The following is an 18,092-nucleotide window of genomic DNA, read 5'->3' as shown; positions in this document are numbered from 1 at the left end:
TATTTCCACCAAACTTTTAAATTAACTGCATATATTTCATGTATTCACAAAAATTAAAATGTTTAATAGCTTTTAAGACTGCAGGGTATGTTCTTGACTTTCACAAATTGACTTTCAAAAATAAACCTACCCTGAGAAATATTCACTAGAGTAAAATGTCTGGCAACTAGCACCGATTGACTTCTCATTTATGAATCTTTGAGTTATTCCTGTCACTCTTATGGTTTTTGCTACCATAGTCCTCCATAATTTTGGTCTAGACCATACCATTAGCCATACACAGTCCCAAGTGTCCAAGTCTCATGCAAATATAGCCCCTCTATGTGCATCATTACATATTCCAGACAAATACTTTGCGTTCACTGCTTTTACAGAGTTTCTGAAGCAGAGCGAACCAGCGTGCCCTCATTAAAATGAATACGGCCGAAAGCCTTTTATCCTCGTGGGAAATAAACCGAGCGCGCGAGTCAAATTCACTTTGCAGCACCACCCACAGGAGGAGCGCGCGCCCAATTGAATCAACGCTCGCCGCCGCTTTTGGAATCGACGTTCACTTGAGTCCCCGTGGGTACACCGCTCATTTCTCTCTGTCTTACTCTATATACCCACTAGTCCACCTCTGAAAGGTACAGACTCCTAAAAAGGAGAAGAAAACGAAGGGAGGGGAAGGGAGAAAAAGGAGAGACTGCAGTTGGTGCATGGCATGAAGACGCGACTGTTGGGGACCCGGCTTATGCCAGGATCTGAACTGAAACGGGGACCGGGTTTGGGCTCTTAGATATGGGTGTTATAATAACAAGAAACCCGTGAGTTCGCAGGAGCAAAGGGTTAGGAATGTGCTCGATGTCGTTAGGTGTGACTCTTTTGGATGCGCAATTCTGGATGGGATGAAAACGCGTAACCGGGGGCCAAATCTAGGCGCTTAACGTGAGACCACCGATCTGAGCTCCCCAGAGCTGCGTTAAACCACATCTTCTGCCCCTCGCAGCCGTGCTGAGGGGACAACCACAGAAAGTTTCGCGATGGCTCTCGTCATGGAACCTGTCAGTAAATGGAGCCCCAGTCAAGTTGTGGACTGGATGAAAGGTACGTGATGCGTTTTGCTCCATAAACCCGCAAAGTCCTTCTAAATCGAATGGCGCAGTAGTCAAGAAAAAATATTATTTGATATATCAGATCATTTTTGCATTCTTGGTGTCTTTTTCCCAAGTAGTGAAGCGTGCAGGTGTCTGATGTTAATAACAGCAATCAGGGTGTAAGTTAAATACTGTAGGCTATGAGCTGGAGTCTCAATGCAACGACTTGAAGGAAGTCCAAAAAAGTCTTAAAAGTCAGTATTCCTTTACTTGTAACTATTTATAAGTTTGGGTTTCAATTAGCGTTTTCAGACAGCGTTCAGTGTCCACAAAAGTTATTTTACAAGTTACTCAGAAAGCACTATATAGCCGCTAGCGAACCGAAGTCCCGTTTGCCTTAGGAGGTAACCATAGCAACAGTTCGCTGCTCGAGCGCTTTCCGTTATGGGATGTTTCGACAAAACGCGATTAATGTAATTATTTCTCTCTTTATCATATATTTTCACAAATGTATAAGCTTTCAAATGTCTTTAAGATAGTTAACGGTTACACTATTTAGAAACGTCGACAGAAAATTACTGACTGAAATTCCTTTAAAACGTCAACCTCACTGAAAGCTATAGATTAATACATATCAAATCACATAATTCAACTAACAAAAGATATTTAGCGACTTATATACAACCATGAGAATTGAACTTTGCTTTGGCACATCAAGGAGCTCTAGCAGTAATGGGAGTGCTGGTCACAGAACATCAAAAACCATCGTTCTATCGTTATTAGATGATTTTATGGGGGTCCTTGTGATGAAGGAGCTTCCTCATGTAAGTTATATCTGAAGAAGAGAAGCAGGATCTTTGATGCGCGGAGGCGGAGGGGGCAATTACGCACCTTCTCTGCTCTCGTGGGCGTGGGCGGCGTGTCCAGATTCTTCATCACAACAACAAATCGAGCAGTGAGTTATCGAGGTTGAATGACAGGATTGACCGGATAATGATTCACAGATCTGTGATATAAGGCTTGTTATCAGATAACAGACATAAAATTGTTCTTCATATCATGTCTCCTAATGTAATGACCAAGTAGAACTGCATTAGGTTTTGTGCATTTGCAAATAATGAAGGTTATGAAAGCAGCATATTGTGCTATTTTATTAGTTTTTTGCACTGGTTCACTGGAAAACTCGAATTAACTAGGCCTATTATAGACTCATCCCCCTATATACATATTACTGACACAATTTGATTCTCAAATGAATACATTTGGTCCCCCAATCCTGAGTATGTGGTCAAAAGCTTTAATCTTCTCATTAAATGATGGACTTTGCATGTGCATGTGTACTAGAATTATGCAGTGTTTGTGTCTTGTCATTTGTGCGTCAATGTGAGCATCTGTGAGGAACAGAGAGAGACTAACCATCAGAGCAGGACTTGTAAAGAAGGAATATTTGCCCTCATTTTTGACTCAAATTGTTGTGTGTACCACATTAAGGGACTGTAATTACATTCATTGTTGCGCTCTCTATCAATTTGTCTCATTCATCCATTCAGACTTGTACTTATTAGCTATAATATCTACCCTAGACCCATTAGCGGCTTGATACTGACCCTTGTTCACTGTCCCAATTACAAGCACATAACCTGCAAAAGACAGAGCTGTGGTATTTTACCTGCTTGTGAAGAGCAGATTAATTTAATAGCGCAGCTAATGCAGCTTACAGAGAGACAGGATGTAGCTGAATCTGGCTGGTTCAGGCTAAATTGAAGTGGAGGCTTATGTGTGTGCGTTGGAGGGGTACATATGTACAAGAGCTTTAGGTCAAACTGCATCTGTGACTTATAGCAAAGCTATTTTTCCGATTGTGACTCAGAGAGTCAGTGAGTGTTTTGATCGATGCCTGTACATGCTGCGCACACCCCCAGGCCTACACATTACATTCAGTACACCCCTTCTGTGGCCCTCTCTAAATGCCATTATTAAAGTCTCGCTAATGCTGGAATGGTGTATTGGTGCTGCCTGGAGTGGCATAAACTCACTTACTTCAAAATCAGCACAGCATTTGGAGGAGACCGCTGAACGGTGGGAGGGATGTCTCAAACAGCTTTGTCTGTCCTCGACGACACTTTAAAGTGATCAAGTGGACACAAGACCAATTTTGTCCATGTTGCAGAGCCAAAAATGATATCCAGCACTTGGAAACAAAAATCAGATTTTAGGCCAGTTCACACCAAGAACGATAACTAAGTAAGGGTGTCAAACGATTAATCGCGATTAATCACATCCAAAATAAACGTTTGTGTTTAGATGTGTGTGTACTTTGTACATTTATTATGCATATATAAATACACACACATGCATGTATATATTTAAAGATAAATGTTATATTAATATATCAAATATTTATATTTTTATATAATATAAATGATAAACGAACGACATGTAGGTGAGTAAATGATAACAGAATTTAAATTAAAATTACATTTCGGACATATAGTATGGATTTTGGTCGAACTATATGGCTTCAGAAATCTTGCCGAGAGGAGTGGTATTGTATTTGTTTAGCCTGAGATGTGTAAGCTGTCTGGGGTCATTGAGATCAGACTGTAATTAATATGCATTTAATAAGAGGAGTGGAGCTGAAAGAACAGAGACAGAGAAAGAGCGTGACGATGAAGATGCAAGCAAGTGAGATGTAGTGCAAGGACTGATTAATTGTTAAATGGAGGATTCCTAAGTCTTGCATTTGTAATGCTCGTTAATGAATATATTACTTTTCTATGTTTAATTGTTGTGGCGTCTCAGAGCCATGCTGGGCCTTTTAATAAACAGTGGCTAGGAAAGATGAGGCTGAGGATACAGCAGGACATTTAATGGTACATCAGCCTACCATTAAAGGTGACTATGAGCAGATGTCGCAAACCTATAAATGACAATGTGTTTGCTTCTGTGTGTGACTGTTTGCAAGAGCTGTGCAGTTTGGTCAAAAAGATCTCAAATACTGTGTTTGTGATTTAAACAGCAATATTGTAAACCTATAACTTACATTGCTGATGCTTACATAATCAAAATCATCTATAATTTTAATTAAAAACAATTGTAAATGATAATATAAATAATATAATACATAATTATAATACATTTGTAATTTAGAGAATTATTCATCACACTAATGCTGTTTTAAATAGAAAGATGAGAACTTAAGAAATATTTATTTAAATATTCATAAATATTAAAAAACTTAAAAGCTGTTAAGCTATATAACAAATGTAGATAAGGTATTATTTTTTAGAATTTTAATTTTGATTAATTATTTTAACTGTATAAATATTTTAATATTTACCTACAATTCAGTAGTTTCGTGTATTGAATGTTTAAGTCTCATGTTCCACTGTTGAGTATTCATGATGTTTTGCTTTCATTGAAAACTTGAAGCACTTATTATGACATAACATTGCCATTTGCATAGAACAACTTCTTAGAATTACTTAACCTAAATTTGTAATTATTATGATGGCAGATTTTAGTTTATGGAAACATGACCTTTAAGTTCAGTGAAGGCATTTCCTTGGAAATAATTAAGCCAGCTGTGGCCTTCATGTCATTACTTTTTAAGGATCGAACAGCTATTTTTTTTTTTTTTTTTACAGTGTTCGGAATGCAACAGCTGGAAACACAGCTTTAGGGTGTCTGTGGGTGTGTATGACTGCTCCTTCCTCTTGATTAGCTTTCTGACCGCGGGGCTTTAGATCTAATCAAGTTCTGTCACATCACTAACAAAACTCTGATAGACAGCAAGTCGGCTCTCTCCATCTCTCTATCTCCAGTTCTTACTTTGTTTCTCCTTTTCTTGCTCTTTCCCATAAGTGCTGTGTATAATCATCTCCTGCGGCTACCAGTGTGCGTCACTTTCCATGAATACAGTATGCTTATTTAGTAAAAGCATCAGAGACACAAATCCCATGTTTTTTTTTTTTATAAGAAGTATTAGAAATGTTATGTAACTTAAAATTAACCTAACATGAAGCTATGAGCAAAACATTGGTGTTGACTGTATTCATCAAGCTCAACCACTAAATCCTGTTATCTAAATTATTGTTCGAAAAAACTTTTTTCAGGCTCTTTTTTTTTATATGTTTAAGGCCCCATTTGTGGAAAGCGCCATGTATCTGCTATGCTGGCCAACACATTCCAGAGAACAGTAAACATCTCAGCCTCTGATTGAAGGCCCGCCTCTGATGCCAATGCCTCCATCTCTGTAAAGATTAGGGTGGAGCTGTTTGGCTGAACTAGAACCAGCCTCTGTCGTTTCCCAGTTAGACTGTGGTCCTAGTCTTGCTGTGCTTTTGTGGCTTGTGGTTTTACTGGGAGGCAGCGGTGCTTCAGATAGAGTCATTGAGGGAGTGTTCAATATAACTGACCGACGCTGGGAGCTGTGCACTAGAGCCTATAAATCTGCTGACGGACCATTCAAGTCCTGAATCAGTACCTACTGAGATATTTTGGTATCAAAATCAATTTGACTGAGAATTGTTCATCACACAGTTGAAGTGATGAATAGATAAAATGACTGAGTCAGAGCTCTTTTATAGTTCATTTAAATGTCAACTTTGTCTTAGATTTTCCTTTGGAGAAATAAAATGAATATATGTAATATATTATTGAATAATAATAAAATTATGTATTATTATTATAATATTTAAAGAAAATTAAATTAAACAGTCATTGAAATACAGTAAGCTGATAAAGCTATGTGACAAAATGTGAAAAAACGAAAAAAGTCAGAAGCTGGCAGTTATGTTCATTTAAATATCAACTTATCTCAGATTTTGCCTAAAATTCCTTTGGAAATCCTTTGGAAAAACAAAGCTTGAATATTTCTGTAATATATTAATAATAATAATTTATTAGTTTATAAAAAGACAATTAAATGAAGCAGGTGTCGAAATACAGTAAGACTATAAAACAATGTAACAAAAATATGGATAAAAAATGTCTGAGAATCTGGATATTATGATTGTTTAAATGTCAATTTTGTTTTTAGATTTTTTTCCTCAAAAGTCCTTTGTAAATTATTTTGGAAAAACAAAACTTGGATATTTCTGTAACATTATTTAAAATAAAATAAAATAAACAAATAACAGCTTTGTTTCAGGGTTTTCCTCGAATTCTGTTGGAAACATAAAACTAGAATATTAATAATACATATTTATTAAATAATAATGATTTATTATTATTATTAAATAAAAAGTTAAACCAATGAAACCACTATCGACATACTATATAGAATATACTATATAGCAAAATTATGGATGGAGAAGCTGAATACAGCAGTATATCATGCCTGCCTATGGGAAACAATTGAAATATTAGAGCTTTTTTGTTTTCTTCCCCTTTAGCTGCTACATGCACATAGATCTAACGATTATATATAATTCAAAATGCTTCAAGAGTTTCAGCTCATTCGCTTTGAACAAAACACCTGAACTCATTTTCCTTCCCGGCATTCTTCGCTTAAACTTTTTCTTTTTTACCAATGGAGCAGAAGAAGAATCGCAGCTTCAGCTGAAATATCTTGACAGAAAGATGAAAGACCATGTAACGGCACGTCTCTCTCTCTCCGCTCCACACCGTCATAATTGATTGTCATGTAGGAAGGTGCATTAGCTGCTTTTTGCCTGAAATGAAATGCTGTCGTTTTGTGGCGTTCAGCTCAGAATGGTTTGGTGCTTTCTTTGATGGTTTATGAGGTTACAATTGAGTGGAAAATGTATAGCATGCACTTATGGAGGTCATCAGAGCATATGTATTCACACACACACACACATGTATCAGGCTCTCCAACTAAGGCATTTTGGGGATTCCAGGCCTGTCTTCGGGGTGTGTCTTAAGGGAACACATGAATATTGTATTTCATATGACATGTGGCAGAGCTGGGGAGGATTGACTGCGTGTGTGTGTGACAGAAATACAGACATGGTAGAGAGCGAGAAGACGAAATCGAGTTTAAAGACCTTTGAATAATAATACACACACGCAGAGCTGTGGCGCTGCGTCCTGGGCTGCAGCTTCAAGGGGCGGGTGTGTGGGTGTGTGGCTTGGCTCGGGGCGACTCTTTCCTCCTGTGAAAAAGTGTAAAAGTGTGTTTGTGTGCTGTCAGTGGGTGTAAAGGGTGTGAGTCATCTCTGAATCACTTTATAGAACTGAAGAACCATGGTATAGAGAGAAATATTCAGCAAAACACTGTATCGGAGTGTTTTGCTAAATAGTTCTCTATACATACTGATTCCGATACAGTATGTACTCGGTAAGAGACTGTACACTCTGCGCTGTTTCCCGTCTGTCAGAGCTCACATTTGTCCTGGACGGTGATCTGAAGATCATCTAAGGAATGAAACCACAACAGCTCTTCAGAGGCCGCTCGCAAAAACAGGCCAACGCTGCAGAGTTTTACAGATGGGAGGAAAACGGTGACGCTCGCTATCCTCTTGAACAATTGTTTCATATCTGCAGGGAGGAGAGCATCTGTTAGGAGACAAACTGGATGGGGAACACCTGGGCTCCTCTGCTGATGCACTGGATTCAGATCATTACTCAAGAGTCAGTACCTGAGAGAGATCAGAAACAGGCTTTTAGGCGGTTGATGTGAAAATGGGATTCATGAGTAGGTGTTGCTGCTCTAGATCCATTAGAAAGAGGGACTACAGAGTTTGACTGTAATGTTGTTGAGTCTGTGATGCTCCGAGTCAGACTTTTTATACTCGTAGGAAAGAGAAGTGGCAAATGCAATTTTAATATATCCTGAGTGCAAAATGGAGACATACACCATCATAGATTTTCTTCTGAGAAAACCCCCCAGCAATTTCATATGCGCACTGTAAAAACTTAAATTATGATGTACTATTTTTTGTAAACATCTAAAATGATTGAGTTGAAAGAAAGCTGTGAATTCATTGAAGTATGCCTTATGAATTGAATAAATGAAAGTCAAAAAGATCTTAAGGTCTACATTTGTTACCATGGCGAATAAGCCCTCTAAATCCTAATACAGCATAACATTAAACATTGATAAATCTCCTCTTTTATTAATTTTGTGCAAAAACACAAAAACTAATACTTTCAGCATTTGCTCTTCTTATACAGATTTGCGTCTTTGCGAGTGATTTTTAAATGTGTCAAATTTGTTAAATGTGTTAATTTACAACTCATTTCTTCATTGATGTTAAAGTTGGTGTTAAAGATGAAGAATATTTATGGAATGAGGAATAATTGTAGTTTTAATCAGGATAATTTCTCCATTCCCATATATTTTGATTGAAAAAAAAAAAAAAATCTTAATAATATAGTAAATTATAGATAGTACATTTTAGACAAATCTTTAGAATTTTTTTACATTTATTTTTGTATGCCAAACTCAAACAATCACTTCAGTGATAATCAGGTTTTATAAAAGTAGTGTAGCTATTTTTAGTGTAGTAATTTTCTGTATTTTCTATAATATTATATAGTTTTACAGAAGCTCTCAAACTGCACACAGAAGATAAAATCTGCAATTAGAAGTGATCTCAAAAATTCTTGTTAAATTCAGAAAGAGTTTCAGAGGAGATCTCAGGAGTGTCAACTTTGATTTGTGACTTCAGATTATGGAATCAACGATCAGAGATCTCAGTATGAGCTCATATATCCTATTTCACAGTAGCATATGTGGAAGTGTTTGAAGAATTTAGCTGTTGGAAATATAACATTTTAACTCATGAACGAAATGACTTGAATAAAGGTTTCTTTGCTGAAAGAAATTGAAAGATCAAGTCATTGAAATGATCTTCCCATTATGAGTTCAATGAAACCTAATTAAGAACTCAATTAATTCTCCTGAAAAAGAAATGTCTGAGTTATTCAATTTTGTGAGGGTCCTTATATGGTTACCATAAGTATATTATTTCCTATGCATTAAAACTTACACACATCCTTCCATTTTCATTGCAAGGAAGGTGAAGAGATAAGAGGAAACAATAGGGAAGTGGGACTGGAAATGATTCAAACTCAGGTTGCCTGTGTGCATTGCATGTCAAAGTATATGCAAGCTTTTTTCTCAGATAAGTGCTGTAGAACAAGCTGATCTGAAGAACCTATAATGTAGCCTTAAGAATGTTACTCTGAAGACCATATAACCTCAAGAATATAAAGAACCAGTTATATTTTGTTCACAACCACAGAGAAGAAACCAATCTGGAATAGTGTGTTTATTTTGTTGTAGAAGACAGTATTTATGAACATTCACTGTTGGTCCAAGAACCAGCCCTTCAGCTCTCCTACTACTCCAGGAGAGGCTTGAGGCACGGTTCTGCACAGCTGGACGGCTCATTTTGAGACAGGGTTTATTTAACTGATGAATTTCTCATCTCCAGACAGTCCCCTATGGCTTTGAGATTAAGTGATGGCAGAGGAAGGACGATTCAGTGATGGAAGCACACACACACACACACACACACACACACACACACTCACACACACACACTCACACACATTTAGAGCCTCATTGCAGGTGGTGTCAATGCAGAACGGCAAAACGCCTGTGTAAGAGTTCACAGCTGATTCATGGGTATTCTTATCCCATCCTTTTACAAACTGTGTTCATGTTTGTTTTCAGGGATGTTACACCTTTTTGTAACCGTAACTAAGCCTACATTCACACTGCAAGAATTAGTACTTAATTCTGATTTATTGCTTATATCCATTTTTTTGGGCTGCTCAAATTATTAAATGTGGCCAGTATCAGATTTGAGTGTGAACTGGTCACAGCCCTGAACTGCAAAAGATAAAAAATATGCAAAAGTGACAAGTAGCATGCTGTCATACATGGAGGCCACTGAAGTCAGTGTTTACGATTCATTTATAGGGTGACATGCCGTGGAAGACAGCAATTTCATGTGCAGGTAATAAGGAAGACGAGGATGAGGAGAAAGAGAGAAAAGTTTTTCTTGTATATTTTCCCCTCAAGTTTTGCTTGTATTGAGCTGTCACTGTACTACTTATGAGTTCTAACACCTCACTGTACCTCCACTGAGTCTCTCCAGCTGACTTCCATATTATCCAGCTAACTTCCACATTGACCGACTGATGATAAAACTACTGGTATGTGAAATGTTTGGAGTGACTCCCGTCATCTAGAGTGACAAAAGTTGTGTGAAGTCCGATAAAACTGTTCAGACTGAGGTTGCATTGCAAAACATATGGAAATGGCCCAAATCTGAACACTTGCAGTGTGACCGTAACCAAAAAGAAGCAATGTTACTAACTTAACTACACTATTCAGTAGATTGGCAGTAGATTAGTGTATATTTTCCATAAACATGCTAACTTTCCCAAAAGGTTACTTTTGAAACATATCAAGGTGCTACATCACTGTTTTTTGTCAGTATGTAGGCAAAGTCTCTTGTAGCTTTCAAAGGTCTGATTAATTTCAGTAAATTAATCAGTTAAAATTATTCAATGATTTGTTTGAGTCCTTGTGAAAATACAGTAAAAATGAAAGATTATTACAATTTAAAATAATCATATTTAAAATGTAATCAATTTAAAATGTAATTAATTCCTGTGATGGCAAAGCTGAATTTCAGCAGCAATTTTTCCATTCTTCAGTGTCACATGATCTCTCAGAAATCATTCAAGCTGATTTTTCTGCTCAAGAAACATTTCTTATTACTAACACTGAAAACACACTGAAAACATCTGCTTAATATTTTGGTGGATTTTTTGAAAATGTACCATTTCAGCATTTGAAAAGATTAAAAATGTTTTTAAGGATATATTAAAAAAGATATCACTCCCTTTTAAATGGCATCAGTGTGATTATCTTTGTTTTCTTAATTTGTGTGTAGCTATTGTAACTTAAGATTTTTTAAAGTGTAGTTTGAGATTAGTTTAACTACTTTAAATGATATGTATCTTGTAGCTTTGAAATCAACAGTTTCGAAGTAGTAACCCTATCACTGCTATCTGCGTACCATTAAATTGCACTAATCACCACAGTAGCCTTAAAACAAATCAGGGAAACACTATGAGTTTCCCATAAGCCCTTGAGCACTTTGTGGCCTTGAACGGTTGTCACGACAACGCTTTCAGTGGTCACCAAGTCTGCATAATGCACAGCACGGCTGCCAGAAATGAGGTTAAGAATGAAGATGAATAGAATATAGAAGGAAGAGCACGACTAAATGACATTACTTAGACTGCGTCTGGGAGAGTTGGGAGGGTTCCGAATATCAGTAACTCTAGAGCATTTTACCAGATCGTTTTATCTATCATTCAATGACAAATTCAATGGGTGGGGGGGGGGGGTGGGGGTAATATGTGTCATATTTTAAGTGCTCAGGCTATCCTTTTGGCCCATTTTCCGGCGTTTTCTCTCTCTCCCTGCATTTTTACTGTGCTACCTGTCAGAGGAGCAGGCTGTGTGCAATGAATAATGCACTGTAACAGAGTGAGGCTATTCTAATACTCCTGTATAACTGAGGGTTTGCAGAGACAGCGATACAGGGGGTCTGTTCAGGACAGAATATATGATCTGTAAATAATACCTCAGATTCGTTAATAAATCCACTACAGTGATGAATTAATCGCAAGCTGCTTGAGTGTAAGCAGGGGGCACCTTTGCTGTCTGATAACAGTGTGTCTTCACTGCTGCTCTGTGCATCTGCTCATTTATGTGTGTATTTCTTATCTTTTTCATTGTTCTTCAATGTACATTTAAATGGAACGATATATTGGTGGAATCTGATTCTTTTTTTCAAAATGTTTTTGAGAAAAATGTTTCTTTAATGTATTGGATTACTTTATAGTCAACAGAAGGTTAGTTCTTTAGTAATATGATTCTAAAGGGGCTTGAGAAAGAATTTAAAGGAAAAATAAGGTCTTTGGAACCCCTAGCATAATAATGTACACTACTGTACAAAATTGCACAGGGAATTTGAGGGAAAGAAATAGAATGCATTAAATCAATCAAAAGTGATAATAAAGACTTCCCATTTCAAATAGATTCTGTTCTTTTTGGGCTTTCTATTCTTCAGAAATTCCTGAAAAATAAATAGTCATGGTTTCCACAATGATATTCAACACTGAAAATTGTAAGAAATCAGCAGCAAATCAGCATAATATTATATCGGAAGGATCATTTGACACTGAAGACTGGAGTAATGATGCTGAAAATTCAGCTTTGCCATCCCATAAATAAATTATATTTTAAATTATGTTAAAATAGAAAACATTTATTTTAAATTGTAATAATAGTTCATTATATTTTTTGTACTGTATTTTGATCAAAGAAATGCAGCCTTAGTGAGCATAAGAGACTTCTTTCAAAAAAAATTTGAACAGTAGTCAGTCTTAACAGAACATGAGAGTTAAAAGAGTCAATATACTGTAGATTTGGTCACAATATTATAAATAATTAGTGCTATTAGCCTATAATAATAATAATAATAATAATAGGTTTAATTTGTATAGCGCCTTTCCCAAGCTCAAGGGCACTTCACAATGACAACAATATGAGCAATCAGTACATACATAGAAGGACAGTAGACATTTGTCATGTCCAGGACATGCGGTTGCAGTTGCAAACCATAGTGATATATAGATAGTCAAGTACAGCAAACAATCAGATACAGCATTACACCATAACATTTAAGAAGAAACAGGTAATGACTGATAATATTGGTTAAACAGATACGTTTTGAGTTTGGACTTAAATTCGTGTAGTGTGGTTATTGACCGGAGACACAAGGGCAATGAGTTCCAAAATTTAGGAGCCATAACAGAGAAAGATCTCCCTCCCATAGATGAAAGGCGAGATCTAGGAACACAAAGAAGTTCCCCTCCAGATGATCGAAGTAAACGAGAAGGAGTATATGAAGAAAGTAGGTCAGAGAGATAAGTAGGTACAAGACTGTGAAGTGACTTAAAGTTAAGCAGAAGAATTTTATAAATGATACGAGGGGACACAGGTAGCCAGTGGAGGTTAAAAAGAATAGAAGTGATATGAGCAGACCGTTTGGTGTACGTTAACATTCTTTCAGCAGAGTTTTGAATACATTGCAAACATTGCATTGGCGTGCTGGTAATCCAGAAAAAAGAGCGTTACAATAGTCAAGGCGAGATGTGATAAATGCATGTACTAGTGATTCAGCATCTTTTGGGCTCATGAAGGAACAGAGTTTGGCAATACGTCGAAGTTGAAAGAATGCAGCTTTGGAGAGTTTGCTAAGCGTCTAGATTTAGTGATGAGTCAAGAATGATACCTAAGTTTTTGACAGTGGCAGTTGGAAAAATTTATGTAGCTTCAAGGTCAATTTTAGGGGGGTTAGTTATGTTTTTTGTTGCAGCTGGGGGACTGATAAGTAAAACTTCTGTTTTTGTCAAGTTCAAACTGAGAGAGTTGGAGTTAAGCCAGGTTTTTAACTCGTTGACACATGTCAATAGAGTAGCAGTCTGGTGAATAGAGTCAGGTCGGCAAAAAGTAAATATCTGAATATCGTCGGCATAGCAGTGATACCATGGCGGCGAATAATTTGTCCAAAGGGCATGATATAAATGATAAATAATAATGGCCCTAGAACTGAGCCCTGTGGCACACCCTGTTTAAGAGGGACAGTGGGAGATTTGTAATTATGCATGGTGATGTAGTATTGTCTGTCTGTCAAATAGGAGGAAAACCAGGCTAACGCAGCTCCTGAGATTCCAAACTCTGAGTAGTAGATTATGAGACACAGTGTCAAAAGCTGAGCTAAGGTCGAGTAATAAGAGTATGGAAAGGTTGCCCGAATCAACAGTAAGAACAAGGTAATTTGTAACCATTACTAAAGCAGTTTTGAGTGAAACTGGAACAGTGGAAGAAATAAGAGACAAGATGTGAAATAGAACCAGAAATAGCAGAGGTGCAGTGTTTCAAAAGAAATGTAGGTGCAGGGTCAACACGGCACGAAGAAGAGTTGGATTTCAGTATAAATTCATTAATTAAGGTGGGGTTTGTCAAGGAAAAGCTATCAAGCAGTTGAATAGGACTAGTTAGCTCACAAGTAGGAGTGGTCAGTTCTGCACCAAATGTCCCACATAAAGCATCCAGCTTACCCTGGAAGTAGCATAAAAAATAACATAAAATGACATAAGTCGTCAGATTCTCGTAGAGAGGCATTACGTATAGGAGGCTGAACTAGCCGGTTCACCAAACTAAAAAGTGATTTAGGCTTATTGTTTTATGTGTTAATAGTTTTGGAAATATAGGAAGAGTGAGCTGCATTCAAGGCCGTTTTGTAGTGCTTAACATGATCTGAAAGTGTACAGTTAAACCTATTTTCCTATAAAGGCATTCAAGTTGTCTGCCTTTGGCTTTCATAGCACATAGCTTGTTGTTGTACCATGGAGCGGGTGCGGGACATGGGAACAGACTTAGTCCTGATTGGAGCATGCTCATCCAAAACATAAGCAACAGCAGAGTGATACAGATCATATATCTTAGATGGACAAGTAAAATAGAATGCATCAGAAATAACAGATGAAGCAATAAAGGCAGTAAGTGAATCAACATTGATAGCACTGAACTTACGATAAGAGATGGTTTTGTTTTCAATACATTTAGTTGGACAAGTTCTTGTAAAGTCAAAAATAATAAGCTTGTGATTAGAAATTGGAGTAGCCAGTCTACTGATAGAGCTATTATTTAAACCTGATGTACAGACTAAGTCGAGTGTATGACCATGAGAGTGAGTAGCGAAGTTGACGTTTTGATGAAGATCAAAACAGTCCAGAACAGTCTTTAACTGAGTACTACTAAAACAGGGTGTATCAACATGGATGTTAAAGTCACCAAGTAAGATGACCTGGGCTGATGATGCGCAAGCAAGTGTTAGTAGTTCGATGAGTTCTGAGAAAAAGTCATTTTGCTGTTTTGGTGGTCTATAGATCAGAATAATTGTGGGGTGACAGTTTGAGCCGACCTTCAAAGCCATGTATTCAAAAGTCTCAGTATAGTGAAAATCCATCTGAGAGATTGTTATGGAGTTTCGATAAATGACCGCAAGGCCACCTCCTTTACCAGATAGATGCGGCATAGAGAAGTACTGATAACCATTTGGTGTAAGCAGATTAAGTTGGATGAAATCATTAGGTGTTTGCCAAGTCTCAGTAAGAAATAACATGTCCAAGTCGGTATCTCTAATTAATTTGTTTAGATAGGGGCCCTTATCCGAGATGGAGTGACAGTTCAACAGAGCCGAGTGGTTATGCAGTACTCCTGTATTGCCAGTAGAGATGACAGTTGAGGCTGATTTTTTTACGTAGACAAGTGCTCGCGATGGATGACAGTCTCTTCATAGACATTTTGAATTGACCAAAGTTCTGTTACTAGTCCAGATGCACGGAATAACAGAACGTTTCGGCTGCTGAATAGTAAAAATCCTTCTAACTGAGTGATGTATGTAACGCGGACGTCGGATAATCCCGAGCGAGTGGCAATGCTGGTACGTCACAGAGTCAAGGCGTGGGTGCCCATCGAGCGCCCTGAGTTCACTAGGCAGGTATTCAAATTCCATGTTGGAAGGTAATCCGATAGCGGTAAAGAGAACCAGAGACAACGCAAGTACTAAAGCCTTTGACTTGTTGGTGAACCCATGAGAAAACCGGAAGTCATCAGTGCCGCATTAGCCAGAACCACAACCATCCCAACATCAATAAAAGCTTACAGAGAGGAAACCTACCCAACCAGACAGTAAGCCAGTAGAAAGACTAGTAAGAAGAGTGTTAGATCACCTCACAGTCAGTCCAATAGATGAAGAATCGAGGGGTGAGAGGGCCTGTCTCCTGATAATATCTCCCATGGGTAACATGTAAAGCGTGAAAAGTAATGGCCCTAGTACTGAGCCTTGAGGTACTCCATACTGCACTTGTGATCGATATGATACCTCTTCCTTCACTGCTACGAACTGATGGCGGTCAGATAAGTACGATTTGAACCATGCTAAGGCACTTCCACTAATGCCAATAAAGTGTTCTAGTCTATTTAAAAGAATGTTGTGGTCGATAGTGTCGAACGCAGCGCTAAGATCCAGTAGAACTAATAAAGAGATACAACCATGATCAGATGATAGAAGCAGGTCATTTGTAACTCTAATGAGAGCAGTCTCGGTACTATGATACGGTCTAAATCCTGACTGGAATTCCTCACAGATAACATTTTTCTCTAAGAAGGAATATAATTGTGAGGATACTACCTTTTCTAGTATCTTTGACAGAAAAGGGAGATTTGAGATCGGTCTGTAATTAACTAGATCCTTGGGGTCAAGTTGTTTTATTAAGAGAGGCTTAATAACAGCCAATTTGAAGGTTTTAGGGACAAATCCTAATGACAAAACAAAGCAAAGTACTGTTTAGATTTGTAATATAATAGCTGTCATTTTGGTTATTAACCAAAGTTTAAAGCTTTAATATTGGCTATGAGTATCAGCCAAAGTTTTGGTCACGGCGTCAGCAGAAGTTAGTCATCGCATTCGCTTCGAGATTCTCATCCTCAGTAGTCCCTTCCAGGTTAAATTCAGACCTCAGATCACCAACTAATTATCTAACAAGTGAAGCAGTCCCTCATTAATGAGTTCGATATTGTTTATGAACAGTAATGACAGCTATTGTTATTCTTGCTGTCTTGGCCAGTGAGTTTTGGCCCGTCCTGTTAATGAGCTGGATGATGACAGTAACGTTAGATTGAATTATTAAAGGCCAGCTAGTGAGATTAAAAAGAGTTCCTGCGACCTTCCTTCTTCCATACACTATCATAAACACATGCACATGCTGTAAGCAAAATATGTAAATCCTGCAGTTATGTATGTTGTGTCGAACAGCAGCTGTTTGGAGAGCGCGGCTGCTGTGAGACGTGCCGTTTGGCGACATAATGCCCAAGACTGACAAATGCAGTCCAACAAGTGTGTAGCATTATGGAGAGTGTGTGTCGTCACCTGTTTGATGGTGACAGTTGTGAATGGTGATGTTTTCGAAACTTTCTAGATCACTCATTCTTTATTAGTCTATTTCTTTGTATTTATAGCCTTCGTAGCTGCATCTATCCTGTACAGCTGACGGTAGCTTTATTATTTTGATTTATGTGCGCATCCTATCGGTTTTCAGAGGCATTACTGTAGACGGTGCAGCAATCATTTCTGATTTGATTTAGGATGGGTTTTTTTTCTGGGCACGGAGCTTTCTAGACTGATATAGATCTCAAAATAGCTGAAGTTATGGTTTAATTTAAACAAACTGTTTCTGTCCATCACAAATTCTATTTACATGCAGCTTTTTTGGACAGTTATGTTTCCTTTCCATCAAATGTACTTCTCGCTCAAACATAGGAAGGTTGCGATGTGGCTTAGCTGTCATTTACTGTCAGTTTGATGGATATGCGACATAGTTAGGGCGGAATACAGGTTGTCAGTCATCATGTGTAAGTGTGGCATCCATTGCGCTTCTTAGTTATCATTGATTTTGGGGTAAACAGAGTCTGAAGCAGATGAATTTATTAAGATTTTGTGCTGCACAGACATTTGGCATGGACAAACCTGATGAGGTTGTAATTAATTATCAATCACTGCTGCTTTAAAGGATAAGTTCACCCAAAAATGAAAATGTACTGACGCTCAGGCCATTTAAGATGCAGTTGAGTTTGTTTCATCTTCAGAACAAATTTGGAGAAATTTAGCATTACATCACTCACCGATGGATAGATAATTCACAATAAATCCAGGCCATCAATTAACGTATTGTGTTATTAAAAGCTGCATGTTTGTAAGAAACAAATCCATTATTAAGATGTTTTTAGCTTCAAACCATTGCTTCCGGCTAAAATAGTCCTTTTTCCATAATATTGCTTGAAAAAAGTCTTCTCTTCTGAATCAGGAGAGAAATATGCACAGAAAGCACTGTTTAAATGTAAAAACCATTGGTAAGCAAATTATGTAACGCTAAATTTCTCCAAATATG

General features: G+C 37.6%; 1 protein-coding gene across 1 annotated transcript in view; it reads left to right on the top strand.

The window, feature by feature from the left end:
• Positions 1–1,022: 1,022 nt before the first annotated feature.
• Positions 1,023–18,092, top strand: part of LOC306864726 (connector enhancer of kinase suppressor of ras 2-like) — a gene marked incomplete at both ends in the record, with an annotated part of 78,620 nt that continues 61,550 nt past the window's right edge. Inside the window, one exon of the mRNA XM_079408918.1 lies at positions 1,023–1,086. Coding sequence (XP_079265044.1) covers positions 1,023–1,086 — 64 coding nt within the window. The remainder of the gene's footprint in view (positions 1,087–18,092) is intronic.

This window comes from Barbus barbus, assembly GCF_936440315.1.
Source record: "Barbus barbus genome assembly, chromosome: 46".
NCBI lineage: Eukaryota > Metazoa > Chordata > Actinopteri > Cypriniformes > Cyprinidae > Barbus > Barbus barbus.
This window is presented reverse-complemented; position numbering and strand designations above follow the sequence as displayed.